This window comes from Echiichthys vipera (assembly GCF_963691815.1).
Source record: "Echiichthys vipera genome assembly, chromosome: 11".
Taxonomy (NCBI): Eukaryota; Metazoa; Chordata; class Actinopteri; order Perciformes; family Trachinidae; genus Echiichthys; species Echiichthys vipera.
In genome coordinates, this window is record NC_139836.1 from 14,093,392 (window position 1) to 14,115,848 (window position 22,457).

General features: G+C 40.7%; 1 protein-coding gene across 1 annotated transcript; it reads left to right on the forward strand.

Moving 5' to 3' along the window:
* Positions 1-1,445: 1,445 nt before the first annotated feature.
* Positions 1,446-20,369, forward strand: kcnk12 (potassium channel, subfamily K, member 12; the record flags this gene model as incomplete). The annotated part of the gene is made up of 2 exons (XM_083923479.1): positions 1,446-1,785; positions 19,477-20,369. 2 exons carry the CDS (start codon positions 1,446-1,448, stop codon positions 20,367-20,369), a joined length of 1,233 nt encoding a protein of 410 aa, XP_083779605.1.
* Between the last annotated feature and the right edge of the window lie 2,088 nt (positions 20,370-22,457).

Genomic DNA, 22,457 nt, shown 5'->3' on the forward strand with positions numbered 1-22,457 from the left:
GAAGACCTGGAATCACGGACCAATCAAAGCGGACCAGGCTTTTTTGGGAGGGGAGCTTAAAGAGACAACAGCCAGAGTGGTATTTCAGCCAGAAGTGAATACAGTTAAATTCAGACACAGTATGAGAACATTTTGTTTTTTTAAACATTAAAGCATGTAGGCTATACATGTTCTTGTAGAAACCCAAAATACAAATATGAACCTGAAAATAAAAATCATGCGGGACCTTTAAATATGATCACTTAACATATGATTGGAGAGCAATGTGAAACTAGTTTAATAATCAATTCATTTTAGACATTTTTCAACTTAATATTATCTGGTTAACTTCTCAACTGTTGTATATCCCTGTAAATGAATTATCTTTAGGGTTTTCAGCTTGCAAGCTACAACGTTACTTCTTCACCTTTACTGCAGTGACAGTCAAATATAAAATTAATTCAAATATAATTCCAACATATGGTATAAATTGATAATTGCGGTGTTTTTCTATAATGGAGTAATTTCCACTGTCTTTGGCTTCGGGTTGCAGTTTTTCTAAACTTTTAAAACTGCTTAGTTTCAGGAGTGCACCCTTTGTTTCTGCATTAGTGCCCACGGTGCAGAATGCGAGTAACAGTTTGTTTGTGAGTGGAGTATCCTCAGTGCGCATGGCACAACACGGCTGCACTCAAGTGGAAATGTAAATGTAAATCCTCTGTTATTTCAGGTCCCCCTTAATTAGGACGCACGGGGATACTCTCTTCACTCAGCCAACTGAACAACGTAATGTCTCGTTTAATTTGTGATCCTCCTTCTGCAGCGGTGGGATGTAGTTTGTAGCGAAGAGTGATCTCACCATATGCACTGATAGGGTGTAATGTGCCACTGTACCGTCCGCATGAAAGCTGCGGCTCCACACTTCTCCAGAGCAAGCAAGCCTGAGGATAGATTACTTTATTTGGGAGCGTTAAGGGGCTTTTCCTGCGGCACATAAATCTGTAACTTGCGGGATTTCGAGCGCCATCGTGGTCTTTTTCTTCTTATTATTTTTTTTTTGTAGAGGAACATTTTGGTGCAGGGGACCCAGATGATTACTACTGCTGCTTGCATTTGAAAAGAAAGCGTTCAGCGCGTCCGGTTGGATTTAAGCTGCAGTCCACTTCACAACCAACTGCATTGTAAGAGAAAATGTATCCACCATGAAACAACGCGCTTGTGAACTCTTTTGTGGATCTCAAGACTCCCATCCACAAGTGGAGCGTTTTCCTGCCTTTCAGCTACACAGTAAATCACTTCACAACTACAATGGGGCAACGTGGTGGGCTAAGTGAAGGAAATGTTGCCTATAGAAGTGCAGTCAGAGTGCAGGGCAGTGACTTCCAGAGGACACCCGCAGACGAGTGAATGCCGTCTCCGATGTGGAGCTTGTCGCTGTCCGACGCGCGCGTGGTGCTGAAATTTGGATGATGCCTGGCCAGCGACTGCAAGGCTGCCGCTCCCTGCACCTCAACGAGGACAACGGCCGCTTCGCGCTGCTCGCCGTCCTCATCATACTGTATCTGCTGTGCGGCGCTGCGGTCTTCTCGGCCATAGAGAGGCCCTCGGAGCTGCGGGCTCACAGCCTCTGGAACGGGACGCTCCTCAACTTCAGTGAGACCTTCAACATCAGCCTGCAGGACCTCAACTCCTTCCTGCGGGAGTACGAGGCTGCCATCGCCGCCGGGATCCGGGCTGATGCTCTGAGGCCACGATGGGATTTTACAGGGGCTTTCTATTTTGTTGGAACTGTGGTGTCGACTATAGGTGGGTGATCTATGCAGCATTCAATGGTTTCCCTGACCTTTGCGTCCATTTGGTTGCAGCCATGGTGTCCTCCAAATACTTGCAAAACATGTATCAATCGATTTCAAATTAACGTTGCCAAGCTCACATGAAGCCTTGCAAATAGAACATAAATGCATAGTAATTAGCTCTTGAGGCAATTATTATTTAGTAGATATGGGAATCTAAATATGGATCAAATGTGTGACCCAATGCCCTGATAAAGCTGCATTCAAGACAAATAAGTTGGAGAATGGTTAGTATTGATGTGTACTGTGTTTGTTAAATAATCATATCATAACTGACAGTCTGGATATAAAAAGGACTGGAGCTGCCATCCCTGTTGGCTGCTGTCCTTCCACTGGCTTAAATACAGAATCACAGATTAACATTTTTGTTTTTTTCCAGTCATGTGTTACATTTTGGCTGTGAGGGACTTTGGCAACATGGGCGACATCTGACTCGTCTGCCAGGAACGACGCACTCATCCCTGGCTATAGGACAGCACCCATGGGTGCAGTCTTTTTTTACCACATTTCCATTCAAAAACCAACAGGAATGTCAATGAGAAGCACCGTCTGCTGCCCCTCATTTAACATTTACTCTTGCGATAGGTCAGAAAAGAGCAAGTGTCCCTCGTAGGGCACCCAGAGGGCCAACGGAGTGGTGCACTGCATGCCTGATGGCCCCAACACCCGCCAACCCCTCTGCCCATCCCTCACTGATGGCCACAGAGGAGCTGTGGCCATCAGTGAGTGAGTGACTGAGTGAGTGTGAACGGGTGAACAGGCAAATGAAGACACTCAAGGTAGTCATTTGAGCTGACAGCTGCTGTCTATCTCTGACCTTGCCCTCAACACACAAACACACACATGTGTACACTGTGATACCTCCAGCACGTCCTTTTAATTGAAAACTGTGGCAAGGAGAGCGATAAGGAAAACTAATGGCTGTGCACGGCTGCACAGGGAGAATTGGATCCACATGAGCAGGAAACCTGTCAGAACTATATTTACTGTAGACCTGTCATAAGAGCTTTATTGGCTCTTCCACCTTCTCCGCTCAGTTACACAAATGCAGAGCTGCAATGCACACAAGTGCATCCAGCTCACCCAGTCATAGCAGGGAAACACAGCAGCTGTGTTTGTCCACATGTCTATGGCAGCTTGAAATCCTTTGTGCTCCAGTTGTCACGCAGTGGCACAGTCTTCCCCACGACAAGCAAGATCATATAAACTGACTCAGCTGCTTCGGGAAAAAAAGGGTGATGTCTCTCTGCAGTATTTGTCTTTTTCATAAGCTTGCATGGATTTCTGTTTAGATTTCCATCTCGCTTTGATCTCCACAGCCCCCCCACCCCCCCCAGCTTGTGTGCTACTTTATCTTGTGAGCTGCTGGTATAAAAGGGATTTGGGGGCCTCCCCACACAACTCTTTTTATCAAACTGGCATCCCCCTGCACACTCCTCCCAAACACTTCCCGCCTCTGACTCTGCTGTGGCAGAGACTTCAAATCAGCACTGACACTTTTGCTGCCCTTGACATGCCTCCACAATTTCTCTTTGAAGAATGAAAGCGAAGCTCTGGTCACTATATGCGCTTGTTTACCAAGAGTTTGGCCCAGATTCAGTGGCAGTTTTTCTTTTTTTACAAAAACCATCTCATCAAAAGGTATAGCTGAGTGGATATCAGAAGACGCTGAGTGGACATCAGAAGACATTCCTCAGCAAATGAAGATGTCCACTTTTCATGATGTTTACATTTTCCTTTTATCTGCGCACCTCTTTGAGTCCGGCATCCAAGTCTTATGATACGTCGACGTGGTAGCGTTGTCGATGTTAGCATGTTAATATGTTGATGTTAGCATCTAGCTTGAAACACTGCTGTGTAAAAGCCTCACAGAGCTGCTAACATAGCTGTAGACTCTTCCCTGGTTAAATCGTTGGATTGAAGAGTTTGTTTTTGTCCATCCAACTCTTGGTGTTGTTGAGACACATCTTTACTGTTACTGTATGGTTACTGTATTAAAGAAGACACAAGAGTCTGCTCTGTAAACAGAATTTCTATTAATAGGGCAGCTCTCTATCACTGTAAGTTGCTACAACATTTAGATGAATACTTTGTCATTTTTGAAGTGCTCATAGGGAGAATACTTGTCTGAGAATCAAGTGCACTTAGTGATGGATGTCTGATCAGAGACTTATAACTTGTTGAGATTGAGTGGGGCAAGCAGGGCAGTCAGTTGTTCTGCAGATATAATATGCAGTCTATTTATTCCTGGGGGATAAACTCTGTCCTGTGTCTCTTTGCCCATGGCAGCCACTGCAACTTCTTGCTCCATCACACTCATATCCACCCACTCAGAGAAGTCACAAAGGCAGACAAGGAAAATAGGACATTTTAACAAACAGCACAATACAGGCCCTCATGGAGTTTGTCTGCAAACTTGCGAAATGAGGGTAAATGTCAGAGGAGTTAAGAGAAGATAAAATCCTGCTAAACTCTGGCTGTGCAGAGTTGTGCTCCAGCATTATGACAGGGCTCTCTGCCCTCAGGATACACTGGGACACCTCATCCCTTAAACTGCTGTATCCACATCAATATTTTAATCAAAGTGGTCTCATTAGGCTAATATAATCTATATTGACACTAAGAAAGGTGTTAAAGCAACCCAATGGTATTTTATTGGTTGCTGTTTGGAGAGTTGCACTAGACTGTACTGGGAAGAAAATTTAGCTTAAAGCTGTACTAACTAACATTTTTATATTAATAATGGATCAAATGACTATGTGCAAAAGGAGTCACTGGTACTGACGAACCCGCAGATCTGCAGTTCCCCCTCAACTCTGCAGAGCGTTGTGGCATCTTTCAGATCATTGTTTTTGGTTTTAAACAGCTGTTTTCAGCAAGACTATACACTGCCTGCAGACTCACCCATTTAGTGACTAGCTGCTGAACATTGAGGAGCATTTACCAGCTAAAGAGACAGATTGGTCCCTCAGGAGTCGGTGGAGGCCAAAACAGAGCTGAAGGGAGCAATTTGTCAGGTCACCGAAAAACACGATTCCGACTAAATGCTAATGTCGCGTTGCCATATCAACTTTATGGTGCTATTATGTAAATGTTGACAGCTTGTCCTACTGCCTCCAAGTGACCTCTGACTCACTTAAGTTATGGACGAGGGAACAAGTGTGCACACATAAAAATAAATACTTACAAAAATTAGGTCTGCCCATTTTTAGGCTCTGAAGAGATTATCTTTTCTTTTCAAGGCAATCTTTTGATCTACAAGATCTTCCTTAGGCTAGCCAAAAATATTGCCTTGAAAAGAAGAGAAAAAGAGAAATAATCTATTTATTTGGAGCCAAACAATGTGCATAGTTCCTTTGTGCCCCACATCATAAAGGATGAACATTATTAACATCACAAACAGTATAGCGTGTGCTACTCTCTGTCTTGTTGTATACACTTCCTGTAGGAACATTTGCCAAGTTAGTTCTGTCAAACAGTACTTTGTAGTAGTGACATTTGACCATAGCAACCTCTTCAAACTAATGTATGTATTGTTATAACTTCCATTCAAATTTAGTCAAATCTGGGCTAGTAGTGTCAGTCAGCGCTTTCAAATTTGAAATATGGTATTAAATCACTTAACATTTTGCTGCAAAGCCAAGACTTAATGCCAAAATGCATAACTTGAGGACTTGCAGGTAGTTGTGGATCAGGTTTCTCATTATTATAAAATAATTATTTTGTACTCTCAATGTATAAAACAATTAATTGCTGTGATCAGAAAGTAATTAGCTGAGATCACATCAACGCATTCAGGCATTATATCCAGTTCCTGAAGCGAGTAGTGATTAAGAAATTATAATTTTGTTAACTGAAGAAAACAAGCTTATTATGTCATGATCACCGGGAAACCCCATGTCCTCGCCCTCATTGCGCTGTGTATGTAAACAATCAGGCCTAATAGTTAACTGAGTGTTATCTCCTTCATTTTCTAATGCCAATTTAAAAAGTGCTGATTTGGCAGCAGTGTTTTATTGGGGAACACTTGACTATTACATGCTTGTCTGACCAGGGCCCATGTATCTGGGATGAAACTGCAAACCAAATGTGTTCTCTGTACTTGACTGTGTCTCTTGAGTCTCTGAGGTTACAGGACAATGTCACACAGAGCGTGTGTGGAATTTAAGCAGTTTGAAATGTCACATGACAGACTCCTGAAGATAGCAGTGAATTTGTTTTGATGTTGTGTCCGTATTTAGATTAATCGCTTGGTGCTGCCTCGCTGGGATGAAACCATCTGTGTTGTTGTCACTGTTGGTGTATGTTATGAGTGTGCTTTCAGGAGGTTGGTGCGAAAGGTTTGCAATCTGTGAAAGCAGATTCAGTGATGCACAGCGATGTTTGTTTTTGCCGTCTGTCTCTCACTTCAGGACTGTTGCTACACTGTCCCTGACAGTGCTGACTCCAGTCTAACATTTATCGCAAAGTAGTGCAGTGCCCGTTGGGATCAGGCTGATTGCTTGGCTGCTGGTATTGCTGCTTGCAGCATTGTCAGGGGGCGTGATCTTTCAGGGTGTGTTGCTGTTCCGAATGTGTGCCCGTTCGGAGGGGGCCATTTGTTTGGCCCCCAGAAATGTTGCTTTCAGCGTTCTTGAGAACCGGTCATCTGATTGACAGCACACTCAACGCTGCAATCCCCTGGGTCAATACACATGCCAAGCTTGAAGTGGATTGGATGAACGTTTCTTGAGATATGTTGAGGACAGTTATACATACACAGACAGAGATTACTTCCTTTATCGTTAGATGCTACTAGAGCACTATCCATTGGCCTAATGCCACCAAATTTGGTGGCACATTCAGCAATCATTTCTACGTCCACCAAATGTGGTTGTAATAGCCCAACGCGTTCAGGAGATATGTTATTTTTTTGTTATTCCTGCCCACTTTGAGGGCCAGCTATAGCAAACATTTTCCAGCTTGGTCCAGAGATGTTCTGCACCAAACTTGGTGATGATTGCTCAAAATTTGTAGGAGGAGTAGCAAAACAAAACAGATTTGGCCACAATGTCTGAAAGTCTTTCTGTCAATTAGCATGGCTAATATGGAAAGAGTTGTCTTACGGTTCAAAAGTTACAGGCCAAAACGTAAAATTAATGTTTTAGCTCCATCATCAGGCCAAATTGCACCACATTCGGCAATGCATTCCCTTGGGTCCCCAGCAACACACGCACCAAGTGTGAAGTCAACTGAATAAACTGTTCTTGAGTGACACACAGAAAGTCAGACAGACAGATATTGTTTGCTTTATAGTTCAATCTAATTGACTCCTCTGTTCATAACTACAGTACACTCACTTATTTGGACTCATTAATTTTGATCTCTTAATATAGTGGGTTTCAATGGGACAACATTGCAATTGTGTTACAAATAGAGTCTGCTCATCTTACACAAGCAGTACATTATATAATCACTTTACAGTTCATTTTACAGAGCCATTTGAAGCTGGTCAGTCTGGCTATTCCTTATCTCTTCTCTGCTGTAGTCTTTTCCCCTCGCTTCTCTTTAGATCTCTCTGTGAAAACACAGACTCAGAGGAAATGTCACTGTTAAAATCGCAAAACAAAGGGCCTCCAGTCACATGTACGGCACTAGGGGTCTCTTTTTAGATTTTGTGCTGTGCAATTGCTCAGCATAAAAATTGTGTCCCTAATGAGGAAGTGAATCTAAATTGCACCACTGCTGCATAGACTGTGTCTAAATAATCGAGTGGCTTTGCAATCTAATGAATTTCTGCCTTAAAGCTGCACTAATCCATTTTTAGATTTACACTGTAAAATATGACTTTGTGAAACAGATTTTGCATTTATGGCCCACAATTTAAAGATCCCCTCCAGACACACTAAGACATACAATATATAAAAATAGTCTGCTTGGAACAACAATGTGTGTCTGATATGTTTTGCGTGTCTGAAAGTATAATATTGATATAATCCACATTCAAATCTTTAGAAAGTCATCTACCTTCTACCTTAAAAATTACAGAATCTATGAATATGTAAATTGTGTTTTATTTCCAAAGCTTTTCTGCTAGACGCAATATGTCTCCTACTTCAATGCAAACCCATCCTCAGTGTTGCACTGGCGGCTTCGAGTTTCTACATCACACTTGTATAAGTTGCCCACTCATCAGTTTTTAACCAAAACAAGTTTTGAATCAATGCCTGTAGCCCCAGCCGTTAAAATCAGATTTTCCATCTGCACAGAGAAACATTCCACTTACAGCAGATAAATGTAAAAAAAACAGCCTAACCCTAACCCTAACCCTAACCCTAACAGCCACATTGTGTCAAACTCTGCTCATACGGTGAAGCTCAAACATCCAGCTGTAGGGACAAGAAGAAAACATTTTTTTGAGTGGAGGGGGACTTCATCTATTGAACTTAACGTAATTCATCATTTGGTACCACGGATGCCTACACAACATTTCATATCAATCCATGTAATAGTTGCTGAGATATGTTAGCCTGGACCAAAGTGTCATCCGAGCCATGCTGCTAGCAAAACTACTAAAAATGAAACACACAGTTCATCACTTGATGCTGACAAAATGGAAGCCTTCTGGTAAATGGACAAATAATTAATTAACGAATAAATGAAAAACTGTAAAATTTGCATTCACAAGAGAAAAAAATATTTCACAGATAACACACCTCTGCTTGAAAAACATTTTATTCCACCACTTCTGCCAGTTCATCTGTGTGCTTCCTGATGTGTGAAATACAGGTATGTGTTTTTTTGTGGGTGTACCTGTGCCTGTGTGTGTGTGTGTGTGTGTGTGTGTGTGTGTGTGTGTGTGTGTGTGTGTGTGTGTGTGTGTGTGTGTGTGTGTGTGTGTGTGTGTGTGTGTGTGTGTGTGTAGGGGTTGAGATGCACTAGCTTTCAATAAATCCCCATCTTACTCAACTGCTGCTGTACGGGATGGCTGTACACTCCTCTGCGCTTTGTCACAGTGGGTCATAAATCTGCCCTGCCTTGCTAAGGCACACATTCTCCTACGTACAGTAACTCAAATCATCATGGCCAAGTGATACTAAGATCATTTTAGAGGACACAGCAGATTTTCTGGGCTTCCTACTCCTCTTCAAACTGATTAGCATTTCACTGATTCTGCTCTTTGAACCGGCCAAGGCAAAGAGAGAATTATCTGTGTACTCTTTGCACTTTACAGTCCTCTGACCCGCTTCCTATCTAATTTTGACAAGCATTTTAAATGATAATCTGGTATTAATGTTTTGATTATCATCAGTTTCTCTGACAACCCAATTTGCACTGGTGCTGATGTCAATGCTGACTTGCAGCTAGGAGAGTTTAAACTTTAAACTAAGTAGTAAAGTCTTTTTCTTAAAACTTTTGGATTGGTTGGAAACCTTTGACGCAGCAGTCAAAGTCCAAAGTCACAGTGAAAAAAGTGTTGCAATATTGGAGAAAGATTCCAGATTCCAATTATGCACCAGCAGAACATTTATCTGTATCTCGGGGCCATGTTTATAAATAGTTATGAATGTTAATAAGCTAACAGCAAGTTGGCGAACAACGTGATTTGGCAGCCGTCCATCCGTCTCCTTTGTGTGAAGGAGGGGTTGCTTGTGTGAGAGCAGAGAGACACAGAAGGACATGCTGCACTAATGTATTCTCCAACCGCCGTAACAGCATGCTGGAATAGTATTCACTGCAAAATAGTTTGATTTTAAATTTGAATGATGAATCAACATCCTCTCACACCTGATAAATTATAGTTCCTTTAAATCACAGTCCAAACTTTCTGCACAGAGCAAACACAATGACTTATAAGAGATGCACGACTTTTGAGCGTGACCTTGAATCTGTAAGAAGCTTGATCATTATGATTAGATTATGCGATGAAAACATTGACAGACCACTACATCATCCGTGGAGCCTGAAATCATGGGAGGCGTACCATTGAGAGTCATACATATTACACATCTGCCTTTTAGATAAATGACAGGCAGTTCAAACACTAGAGCTTGTTGAAAACTGGAAATTGGACGCAGTCATGTTTAATACACTACTATGTTTGGATTTGACGAAACAGCACTCTTGACCCTTTTCTTTATTTCAGCAAAAACTGAGATTCTCAGTGAACCCACACTGGCCACTAGGCAGATCAGCAGGACTAAATAATTTTAATAAAGTAACAGTCCCACTTTTCAAACACTTAGCCTATTGCCACTTGGAAAAGTTCATTTGGCATACATTTTCCTAATTTATAGTAATTATTATCCCTGGAAAACATCACATATGATTGAGATACTGCCAGGCTGGCCGCCTCTGGCAGAGTCCCTGACTCTAAAGGACACATTTAGTTCATAGAAAGTAAATCATAATCTAATTGTGAGCAGCAAAGCATTGCCTCTTCATTTCTCTGAGGCAACTTGCTATGGTTTGTCTATGTATGATCCAGGATCATTATTGCAGCTCTCAGCTAACTTAGCAGTCCCTGACAGGAATCAGGTTTTTACTCAGCCTTAAATTTGAGGGACTTGTGCACTCCCATTTATCAGTAATGAAAACCATTCAATTGAATATCTGCTGAATCTCAAGCTTTAATTCCCTGCTGGAGATTTGACTGTTATCATGGCTAAATATCTGAAGACATACAGTGCATTTAAAGGTCCCAAGAGGTAAAAAAATGAGATTTCCATTTCTATTTGATTATAAAGCAGGTTGAGGTGCTATATAAATACTGTGAAAGAATCAAAGCACTTAATCCACAGAGAAATCCACACAGCCCGTATTTAGAAACCAGGGCTTCTAAACCAGCCATCAGGACTTTGGCAAAGCTGTGATGTCACAACTTTACTATATTTAGGTAGAAAGCGCTTCTACAGTCATTCACCAGCTGCAACGACGGTGCAGAGATGCCAAGAGTGCAGATGAGGAAGACATAGAAATGCAGATCAGAGCAGACTGAGCTTTTTTCAGGCGGGGGGATTAAAGAGACAGGCGCTAAAACAGCATTTCAGACAGAGGGTAAATACAGGGACATTCAGACAGCATGAGAAATATAATGTGTTTGTTTGTTGTTGTTTTTTTACATTAAACCATGTAAACATGTTCTAGTAGAAACCCCAAATACAAGTATGAACATGAAAATGAACATAATATAGGACCTTTAATGTAGAATTACCAGGATACTGTATGAACACCAAATCTGTATCATCTATTATGCTGAAAATGGAGTCTTATCACACTGATCTGGGGGTGATAGTGTTTCAAAAGCTCCACCCGGACAGGTGTGTTTACTTTGGAGAATAATACAAGAGGGCTTCATGTAGCTAAGCTTTTACTCAAACATTGACTCTGCATACAGCACAAGATTATAGGGAACACAAGGACATTCAACCTTTAGATCATTCAGGGAGAAGCTATTAATCTGATGAGAGAATGACTCCTCAGTCACATGAAAGGACAAAACCTGTGTTACCATATGCAGATTAACTATGACGCCACATGAATCTTGATTTTAGCTGAAGCCCTGACCTCCACTGTCTCTACTGCATAACAGTGAACTTCATATGTGTTTTTTTTAGTTCTTCGAAATTCTGTGAAGAGGAAAAACAGATCGAAAAATCAGGAGAACCCAATGTAAGACCAAGTGTTGGCGCAGATCCAAAGACAGTGCAGCATATTTTTTTGACAATAAATCGATACAGACAGTGGTGGAGTCATCAATCCTCCTGGCTCTCTTTGAATTAAGTACTGAGATACAATTTAAAACACTAGACTAAAATTAGTTACAGAAGGGCAAAACCAATAGCAAAATAACAAAAATAAAGTATTGTAGCTTGTTTCATTAAAATCTTAAGACATACAGTGCATTTAAAGGTCCCATATTGTTAAGAAAAAAGTGAGATTTCAATGTCTTTTGATTATAAAGCAGGTTGAGGTGCTATATAAATACATTGAAAGTATCAAGCGCCCAACCCAGAGAGAAATGCACACTAGTAGCTACACACGGAAGACTGGCAGGATAACGACAACTTCTCAATCTCTCTACAATGTAGTCAGACACCTATAATATCAATCAGAGCCTGTCAGTGCCTAAAACAAATACTTTTAGTTGACATATATTGTCAGTGTAGAGGTGCCTTGTTCAATTTCATTGCAGTCCAGTTCACGGCAGCCAGGCTGCAGCACTCACACTCAATACTGGACCAATTTTTAAAAAGTTTTTGCCATTATTCACTTCCACAAAAATACATTGGGAATATAACTATATATATATATATATATATATATATATATATATATAGTTATATTGTTATAATGTTGGATGTTCATGCTAGTTTAAAATAATGAGGTAAACGTGTACATGGATATAACCAGTCCAACCCCCCATGAGCAGATCTTCTCAGGATACAGACTGCTGTCAATGTTTCCTTGCAGAAAGTTTTTTCTACTTTCTCAGCAGTGTGATGTCAAGTCTTTATGGATTTTCAAACGTCATCTGCTCCAGGAAAAGCACACCGGGCACGTCCACAAAGTACAGCTACGCACAGCTCCGGTAGAACGTGCTGCTGTTTACTACATGTAGCTACATCTTAACGGCAAACACAGCTGTAATATTAGTTGCTTGTGTTGTTCATTGCTCTTTAATTTCATATAACACTCCTGATGCAACATGTCCGGTTGTGTAGTGTTTGGTTTAAAACGCCTTATTTGTGATGGTCGAAAATCCCACTGTACATTCAGTTACAGTCAGTTACCTTGTTTCTTTTGAAAGTGTAAAAGGCAAAAATACAAAATAAAAAAACAAAAGAAAATTGGAATCTAAGACATAAAATAGTGCAAGCTATGGGAATCGATTATTATATCTAATTACGTATATAAATATATACATATGCTTGTGTGTTATTCTTGTAATTTATATCAGTTTGACTGTTACCTGCATGTCACCTCAGCCTATTATTTCTAATTATTGCACAGCCATGTGTAACACAGTACACTCATTATCAATGTTTTGACATGTAGAATCATATTGTGTGTGTGGGTGAGCTGGGTGTGAAATTCAAAGTCACATTGTTTTGCCTCAGGGCCTAATAGATAAATTGCTGCATGCTTTGGTTGTTTTATTAATAATATTATGGCCTTTGTTTAATTTGTATATTCAGTGCACAGACACAACAATATAGCTGCGTCTTAATATCTGACCTATTATGTCATCTTCTTTTTGTTAAACTGGCAGCATATTGTGAATGTTCATATTATTATCCCTTCTGCCAGTAATCCAGGCAGCTCCTCAGCAGATGGTGTGGTGATGATGTGTCAGATCTGACCATGTTGCTGCTTCCTCAGCCCTCTTTCCTTTCCACAGACCCCCGCCATACCACCCCATGACAAATAATATCCTGTTTGTCACAGAAATACAGTCATCAGAGGGATGTGGCGTTTTCTGCTGCTGCTCCTATCAGGCCAATTTAAGAGTATTCCCACTAGTGGGACGCAGTTGGTTTTAACTGGGAGTTTGCTTTTCAGCTCATTAATTGGGGACATGGGGAGGTGATACGAGGTAGAGATTTCATTTTTTGTTTGCAAAACCATCACAAAATAAAGCTTTGGGTCCAGGCCACTGGGAGTTGTGTGGGGGGATGTTGCCCTCAATGACACACAGTGACCTTCAGATTCAATACTGCTCAGAGAGACAGGTGAATGTGTAGCACATGTCCTTCAGTTGAAGAGAAAAACAGTAATTTATTCTCATGCTGGTATCCATTAGGAGCTTTTGGCCATTAGAACAGGCCAAATATTTCTCCTGTATTGTGTTCTTTTTTAGATGTTGAAGATTCATTCTGATGGCCCTCAGTTATCAGCTGACATGAGGTAGAAATGTGCTAAGCTTAAATGATTTTAAATTTATTTACTTATCCTTTCTATATGTTTATATGTTTATATTTTATTATCAACAAATCCCATGTAAAAACCAAAACCCGAGGCGATTCTAGAGTCTGCTTGGGCCCTAGGCAAGTAGCGCCCCTGACCACAACCAACAACGAGCTTTGCCTGTGTAGGCCAAGTAGCAACCTATGAGGCTGAAAAATGAAGCTAATGCCAAAAACTGCAGTTCCACAAATGGCCACTTGAGGCAGGCTCCAAAAAGCGAGTCAATCACCATAGACCCCCCAAGTTAAAATGCCCAACTTTACAGCAGAAATGAACATATTTACAGCCTGGTACAAAAAAAAAACTGTTTTGCGAATTTCCCCATTCATGACAGCTATGAATTTGTATTTAACTCAGCCGTTTAAATTTTATTAAGGCTTAAAGTTATTAAAGCCCCTGAGTACCCACACAGGTGTTTTCAGTTAACTAGTTGATCAGACCTCTTCTCAGGACTGTGTGGGTGTGAGTTTGATTGATTGACATCTTCCAGAGTCTCCTGTTAGCTTTGTTATCATTCTTATTGGTAGACGGACAATTATGACCTCATAAATTCCCATTAAATTCTCATCAAAACCTTCAACCCAAGCAGAGGTCTAATCAGCCAGAGTAACTGAAAACACCTGTGTGGGTGTTCAGGGGCTTTAAGGGAATGGCTGCTTTGAGCGACAGGCAGATGTTGTCACAGGCTCACAGATGGCTTACATAGACTTAAGGCTTCGTTTGGCCCAAACTCACACTAACTCAAAAATATTACAAACATATAGTTTTATTCCGGTTGAAAGTTAAAATTAAGGGGAATAGAGAGTAGTCGGTCTATACTAGTGTTTTCTTCCTATTTTATTTCTTAAGTTACTCACTACTCCATGTCATTTTTTCAGTCACTACTTTTGTACTTTTACTTGAGTATTTTGACGACTACTACTGTTACTTAAAAACAAGTACAAAAGTAGAAGTACTTGAATACTTGTTTTTAAGTAACAGTATTTTCACTTAGTATAGTTTTTTGGCTACTCTGCCCACCTCTGTGGCCACATTGCGGACATTAGTCCAGTATTCACCGTCTTTTAGCACCCTTTTTGGTCTCACGCAACTCTTGAGGGAAATTTCTCTTTTCATGGTAATTGTTGAAAAAACAAAAATAAAGTACATTGTTAGCTTTCTTCATTTCCACTTGAAAATGGCTTACAATATTTCACTATAACCCTGTTGTGATGTTTATATGCTTATTGGGAAATTATTTCTACTGCCTCCGTGTTTTCATACACATACTGTCCAAAAAAAACATTTCAACAAATCTTCCCAGTGTAAATGTCACTCTGCCAGCGGAGAGTTTAAACAGTGCACTTAATAGGTTTTTGATTTAATAGCAGCTCTAAACTCCTTTGCGCTGCAGTCTCTTCAGATTATGAAATACCTGTTGACTATTTCATTTTGAGCAGGTTTCTTCACTCAGACTGCCTCATTGGTGTAAAATCTGCTCTACTTTTTAGATGTGAGTGGTCTACTGAGAGGAGCAAATGAAATGCTGAGTGCATCAATACTTCTATTAGCAACAATCTTAGTAATTTGTGCTATTTGTTTAGGTTCCGACTTTACTACACAACATAATGGGCCATTGTAATTTGCCATTGGACTGTAATGAAAGAGACTCATTCTAAACTGTGTCAACTCTGTGATTATTGCTGAGATTTGATTTAGATTTGACTGATGGGGATATAAGCTGACCTTAACCCTGAGATCACTGCAGTTCAATAACAATCCATCCACTCCCACCTGACCCTACGGTCCCCTCCGATTTTATCTACCCCCAGGCTGATAACCATTAGAGCGTCTTTTTCTTCTTCTCCTTCTTCTCTAAAAACTGTCAAGTGGTAATTAATGGATACTAATGGCACCATTTCCATCATTTTCCTTCTGGTTGAATCTCTAGCATGTGATTATACTGTATGTGCAAGCATCATTAGCCATTAGAGCATAACATCATTTTCTAGGTTCAGTTGAACATACTGTATTTAATAGTAATGAATAAATATTCTCCCAAGGCTCTGATTTAATTGGATTATCACACATATGATTTCCTGCTTTATCAAGTTCTGCTGAATTAAATGACTCATCTTGGCTCAGACACAGTGGAAAAAGATTACGATGTTTACTGAGGTCAGAAGCAGGATCATTGGTCTGGATTGGACACTATGTTACAATTAAGAGTTTTAAAGTCTTTGTGAGTAAAGTCACACAGTGTTTGGTTTCAGCTCTCCTACACGCTGCTTTCTATTATTGTTCTGTTTTTCCGTAATGCATCTTGACACAGTAGTCCAAAGTAATGGCCCTGAAATGCTACACTGAATCGATGCTTGGTGCCTTTTCCTCTCTTAGGTAATTTACTTGGTAATGAGAGACGGTGCGGAAGACTGTCTCTACACACGCTGAGAAGACGTAATCTGTTTTCCCTATTATTCAGCTGGGTTAAAAAGTCGTGCGCTGCTAATTAATTAACCATGAAACACTGAAATGGGCTTTCACTGAAGGGCCTAATTTGGTAATCACTGCCCCTCACCTTCCAGTCCCTCACTGTCTGTTTACTGAACTTTGGCACTATCTTTGACAAAACCAGATAATACAGTGTCTGGTGTGTGTAAGGCCATAGAGTGTGTGTATGTGTGGACATATGGAGGTAATATTCCCTCTTGGCTCTAAAAAACCCCCAATCTTTATCAATCAGTGTTGATCTAAATGACCCAGCGTGTCAACAACAAATCCACAGGAGAGTGGTTTCAGGGCGAGAGATAAGGTCAAAAAAGCCATTTTGGGTATCATAAAGGAAGTATTGTCTAGATATTGATGTCATTTATTACCGGACAAGGATGGTTATACACGAGTTGGTGAAATAGGGGGGAAAACGCTGGACTAATGCTCCGAGAAGACTGAAATGGAGGACAGCCATGATGGAAAAATCAATTAACCTTGGCCTGAAAGTGAACTAGTTGATCTTTCAGCACGATTTTATTTGTTGACAAATATACCATCTGCTGTTCTGTTGATAAATGGAACGACACTGTGTGTGTGCGTTCGAGTGTGTGCATGTGTGTGCTCACTTTGGGGATAGAAGTATGTGTACCGTGTGTCTGTGTGCACAACAACCATTTAACTAACAAGACCCCGCCATCGTACGCTATAAAAGTAGTTTTATTTGGATTAGCCAGAGATACGGGAAGATAGGGTGAGGGGCTTGTTCGGTGGGATGATAAGGGTAGGCGAGAGGAATGAAAAATGGTGGCGTCAATGCAGCTCGATTCCACTTTTTGAGTTCCACAGTCATAAACATGTAATTAATGTTGTGAATTCAAACTACTAGGCATCAAAACGACATGGTTAGGTTTAGGAAAAGAATTGGCATTGGGTTAAAATTAGTATGTTTGTTATGTAATTCAGTTTCGCTTTCACATGGGATGGGACACAAACCTAATTCCCTGAGGTGAAAGCCCAGTGTGTGTGTGTGTACTTGTCTGCCAACTGTGAGGGGGAGAAGGAGTAAAATGAGGAACAGGTCATTGAATTGGTGGGAGAGGGTGTGGTCTAGTTCCTGAACCTTTATAACTTCATATAACTTCATATAATATATACACACAAGAGCAGAAAATGTGCTCAAGAAAGGGGTAACAGAGAACAATAATATTTATGTTGCACAAAATTATGTTAAGCGTTTGTGACTTGCCTGCTCTGTGCTGTTTAGCATGACTCTGGCAATGGCTATATCAGTCTGACGGAAGGTCCACCCCTCTGGTCCAGACTGAAAAACTCTCTCAACAATTTGTTCCTTTGTTCCTGTGGCCTTCATTGTCAAAGACTGGTAAGGTCTATCAGCAGTTCAAATTAACAAAAATGAAGAGAGATGGACATTTCAAATACAGTTTGAACGGTAATATTAATTCAGTGATGTGAATTTCTAAAGGCAAGAAAACTGAATGTAAAAGCCTTTGAGATGTCTCCTTAATGCATCATATTAGGAAGATATTGATCTGGAGAACATAGGACCCTGAAGAAGAATCCTACTGACTTTGATGATCCCCTCATTTTTCCTCCAGCGCCACCATGAGGTTTACATGTGGTTGTGGTTTTGGGTAAAATGTCTCAACACCTACAGGAAAGATGCCTCCCCTCAGGATGAATATAAAAACTTTAGCGATCCTCTGACTTTCTTGAGCCATCATGGGATTAAATTTGAGTTTGTCCAATGCTTTGGTTAATAACCAAATAGCTACAAAACTACATTCCCATCAGCCTCAGCTGTGCTTCGTGTTGTGTGCTAACTATGTTAACACACTAAGGTAAGATGGTGAGCAATGAAAAAGCTAAAAATCTGACACACTATAAGAGCATCAACACTTAAGTTAGCGGCAATTAGCTATACATTCTGGATACCTTCAAATTCAGGTATCTAAAAAAACTTTGGTAGAAACAGTCCAAGTAGTAAAAGCCACTCTTTGGTTGGACTGCTCACAGCAAATGTCCACACACTACTGGCAACATCTGTAGTAAGAAGTTTAAAGTAGATTATTTCAGGCATTACAAGCAATGATGGTTGGGAACCACAGCTATAAACCATACATCTGTATTTTCTTTCTGTTGAATATTGGGCTAAATCATCTTTTATGTTATTATTTTTAAACCTCTTCAGTAAAAGCTTGCAATTGTGGTGCTGAAATAATTTATTACATGATTTGCTCTTACAGAGGAAACACAATGTGCTCAAATACCAAGACACTCATATCAGAGCTGCCCTGTAGCTGAACAGCCAGAGCTGCACCTGTGGTGCTCATTGAGATTGAGAAGTGCTCCTTCAACATGCAGCAGAATTCATAAACATCCTCTCCTCTCATAACCCCTTCCCCAGCTTGAACACTCAGTCTAATTAACTAAGAAATCAGAAGATAGCAGGAAGCTAAAACGCACAGCTGAGAGAGAAAAATATTCAGAGGGCTAACCTAAGCTTATTCCTGGTATCCTCCTCCACTCAATATAACCTCAGTGTCCTTGTTTTTACAGTCCCTTCAACAGCCATTAACAAAGGACTGTCCTTATGTAAACACACTTTGTACATACAGTGTCACATGTCTTTATGCAATAAAAAATATATACAAATATACTATAATATTATAGTGCCTGATGTTAATGTGCTATCTAAATTTCCTGAATAAATGATGATAACATTGGACACATTAAAACAATGATGCATTCAGTAAAAGATGGGTAGGTATTTGATATTACTCTTCTTTTTAATGATTCCGATCCATATGCAACTTCATTGGTGATGCAAAACATTGTTTTGTTTGTTTAATTATCCATAGTCACTTTTTTATCATCCTCTCTGTGGATTAGAATCACTGTATAGACATTCATCTCTCAGAGAAAAGCTTACAGTCTTGTATCAGCATTAACACAAGTCATTACCCAGCATTTTCTGCACATTACTTGTGTGTACTCCACTCAATCTCCTTTTTTAAACATTTTTTTATGGCACAAAAGCTTCATTTAAAAACCTCATTTAGATTTCAGGTTGTTTTTGTTTCACACATCGCTTCCCTTGGCTCGAAACACAGATGTCATTTCTTTTGAGGAATTTTAAGTCATCTTGAAAATGTGTTTTTGTCCTCAGTTAAAGGACTAACTGTCTTATATTTATCTTCTCTCCTTGCAGGTTTTGGGATGACAACACCTGTGACAGTGGCAGGCAAGGTGTTCCTGATCTTTTATGGGCTTCTGGGCTGTGCTGCCACCATCCTCTTCTTTAACCTCTTCCTGGAGCGCATCATCACACTGCTGGCTGTGGTGATGAAGGCTGTGAGGGAGCGTCGAATCAGGAACAGTGGTATACTCCCGCCAGGCATACGCCATGACTTCTCAGCATACTCTCTCCCTGGCTGGAAGCCCTCTGTGTACCACGTGATGCTGATCCTTGGCCTGTCAGCCATCACTATCTCCTGCTGTGCATCAGCCATGTACACCCCCGTGGAGGGCTGGCCGTACTTAGACTCACTGTACTTCTGCTTTGTCACCTTTAGCACCATCGGATTTGGGGATTTTGTCAGCAGTCAGAGCGCGGCTTATGAATACCAAAGCCTCTACAGATTGGCCAACTTCCTCTTCATGCTAATGGGTGTGTGCTGCATCTACTCGCTCTTCAATGTCATCTCTATTGTCATCAAGCAGGTGCTCAACTGGATTCTGGAGAAAATGAGCTGCTTGTTTTGCCAGCGATGCAATAAGGCCAGCACCCTCCTGGGCAGGCGTAATGCCATCCGTCCGGGCTCCAAGGGTCGCCAGGGTCGGCTTGGCCAGCCGCCAGACTCAGATGGACCTTGTGATAGTGATACTGAGGGACGCAGACTATCGGGTGAGATGATCTCTATGAAAGACTTGGCAGCCTCTAACAAGGTGTCACTGGCCATCATGCAGAAGCAGCTGTCTGAGTCAGCCAACGGATATCCCAGGACAGTTTGTGGCAGCTCACGCCATAATGGTTTCTCTGGGGGGGTTGGCGCCCTCGGCATCATGAACAATAGGCTGGCAGAGACCAGTAACTCCAGGTAGAGGACTCAGTGAGACAGAAGTTATGGGATCTCTTGATTCTCAAACTGTGTAACAAACCCTGAGGTTGATCGCCATAGAATAAACACAAGGCTTTTGAGATGGACTGCCAATGTTACTTGTTATGCATGATAAATATGATTTTTTTGGATACTTTTGGTTGGAATTATAAGCCTGTGGTGATAATACCGGTAATGGCGGCCATGGTTTTAGAAATGACCTGATTATGATGGCATGATGAGAGAAAGAGAGTTAAGAAAAACAGAAAAAAACATAAGTTTATCTGGAAGCTTGCGGACCACCCATCACCCATTACATTAACCTCAAACCCAACACAGAACAAATCACTGAAATGTAGGTGTAAGTCTGCAGAGGTCTGATATACACGCTCAATATATCAGACTTGTTTTGCTGTAAAGGAGCCAAGGTAAGCATGGAGTGCAGTCTTCATTGTTTGGGGCTTTTAGCAGTTTATTTGAATGTACATATTGAATGCAAATATAAACCAGAAAAGTGTATTCACTGAATGACATAGCACATACTGATCTATGCATTATATGTCTCATGCATTTTTTGCACCATTTCTAGACCTTCCATTGATTGTGCAAGCCCGATTTCTTTCTTGACATGAGTCAAGGTTTACCCTCAGGTGATTGACTTCATTTCTGGGGGCAAGAGTTTAGCCACGCATGGCTGTGATGTAGCTGATTTTGACAGTAAGGCTGTAGCGAGGGGCGGTTTTAGAGTGTGACACACTAACGGGCTATAAAGAGTTATTTCCTGTTGCCCAAGATGGAGAAAATAGCAGTTGAAGAATGTAAATCCATTTGTTGTGAAAGAGGAACCGACCTTCTTATCAGCTCAGAAAATGCTTCGGCAGCCAAAGACTTTGACTTGAAGGGTAAAAGAAGGCACCACCCTTCTCTCTAGTCTTTTTTAAGCTTACAGCTGTCTGCGAGGAAAGCAACTGATAAAGGCTTGCAATGTGTTAATTACTCTTTGAATGCAGAATGCAGACTGATGTATTTGTAAAAAACAGAATAAATGAGAAGTAAGTTTATGCTTGTTTGAAGTGAATATAAGGGGAGAGGAATGAGGTGGGGACAAAATATGGATGGTTTTATCCCGTAGGCACATTATGTTAAATGATGCAGATGTGAAAGTAGCTGGGTCAATCTCAGATGCTGGAGTGGAAAACAAAACCCTAAAGGATTCTCTCGATTGCATTGATTTATTTTTTTGTGGAGATTTTCTGTTCATAGAAGGAGACTTCTTCTCTGATACATGGCTCTCTATGTGAAATGAAGCATGATCCAAAAGCCTGCAGAGATTAATCTTCTAAAATTTCGGTGTAAATGTGTAGCTGAGGTTTAATGGATGGAGGATGTTTGTGGAGGATGCGGTGCTACCCTGTCAGGCCGTGGGATCAATGTTCTAGTTGCCGGCAACTATCTCCTTCAGGGTATCTGTGTGTTTGATGTTCGCAAACAGCGAGACAGCGGAGGAGACATTGAGAGTTACTAAAACCCTCCTGCCCATCTATTTCCCCGCAGATCCCCGCAGATCTCGGCTCTCTCCTCACACTCATCACCCTTACACTGTGAAGACGATGAGACATGCCATAAATGTGTATATATATATATATATATATATATATATATATATATATATATATATGTATATACACATGTATGTACATGTATATGTGTATACATAGGCTCTGGATCTATCTTCGTGTTCATGCATAGATCTGAATAATTTCCTTTACTTCCCAGTCTCACCAAGAAGAATAGAGAAAATGACTCAGGTAGTTAAATCTTCAGGCTTGTCTTAGTTTTTCCTGCATGTCATTATGGTAAAGCCATACAAGATAGCTGTATATAAAACAGAGGACTCTTTAAAGTCTATTTTTCTACATATAGCATTCACTTGTGTCTCATATCTCTTTCACAGTAAGGTAGCAGGTTAATAACGTGCACCAAACAGAACTTAACTACCCTCTATCAATATGGATACTAAGGTTGCAAAGTGAACACAGGTTTTCCAGATGTTACAGTAGTTTGATATTTTGGAAAATAAACACATAGTGGT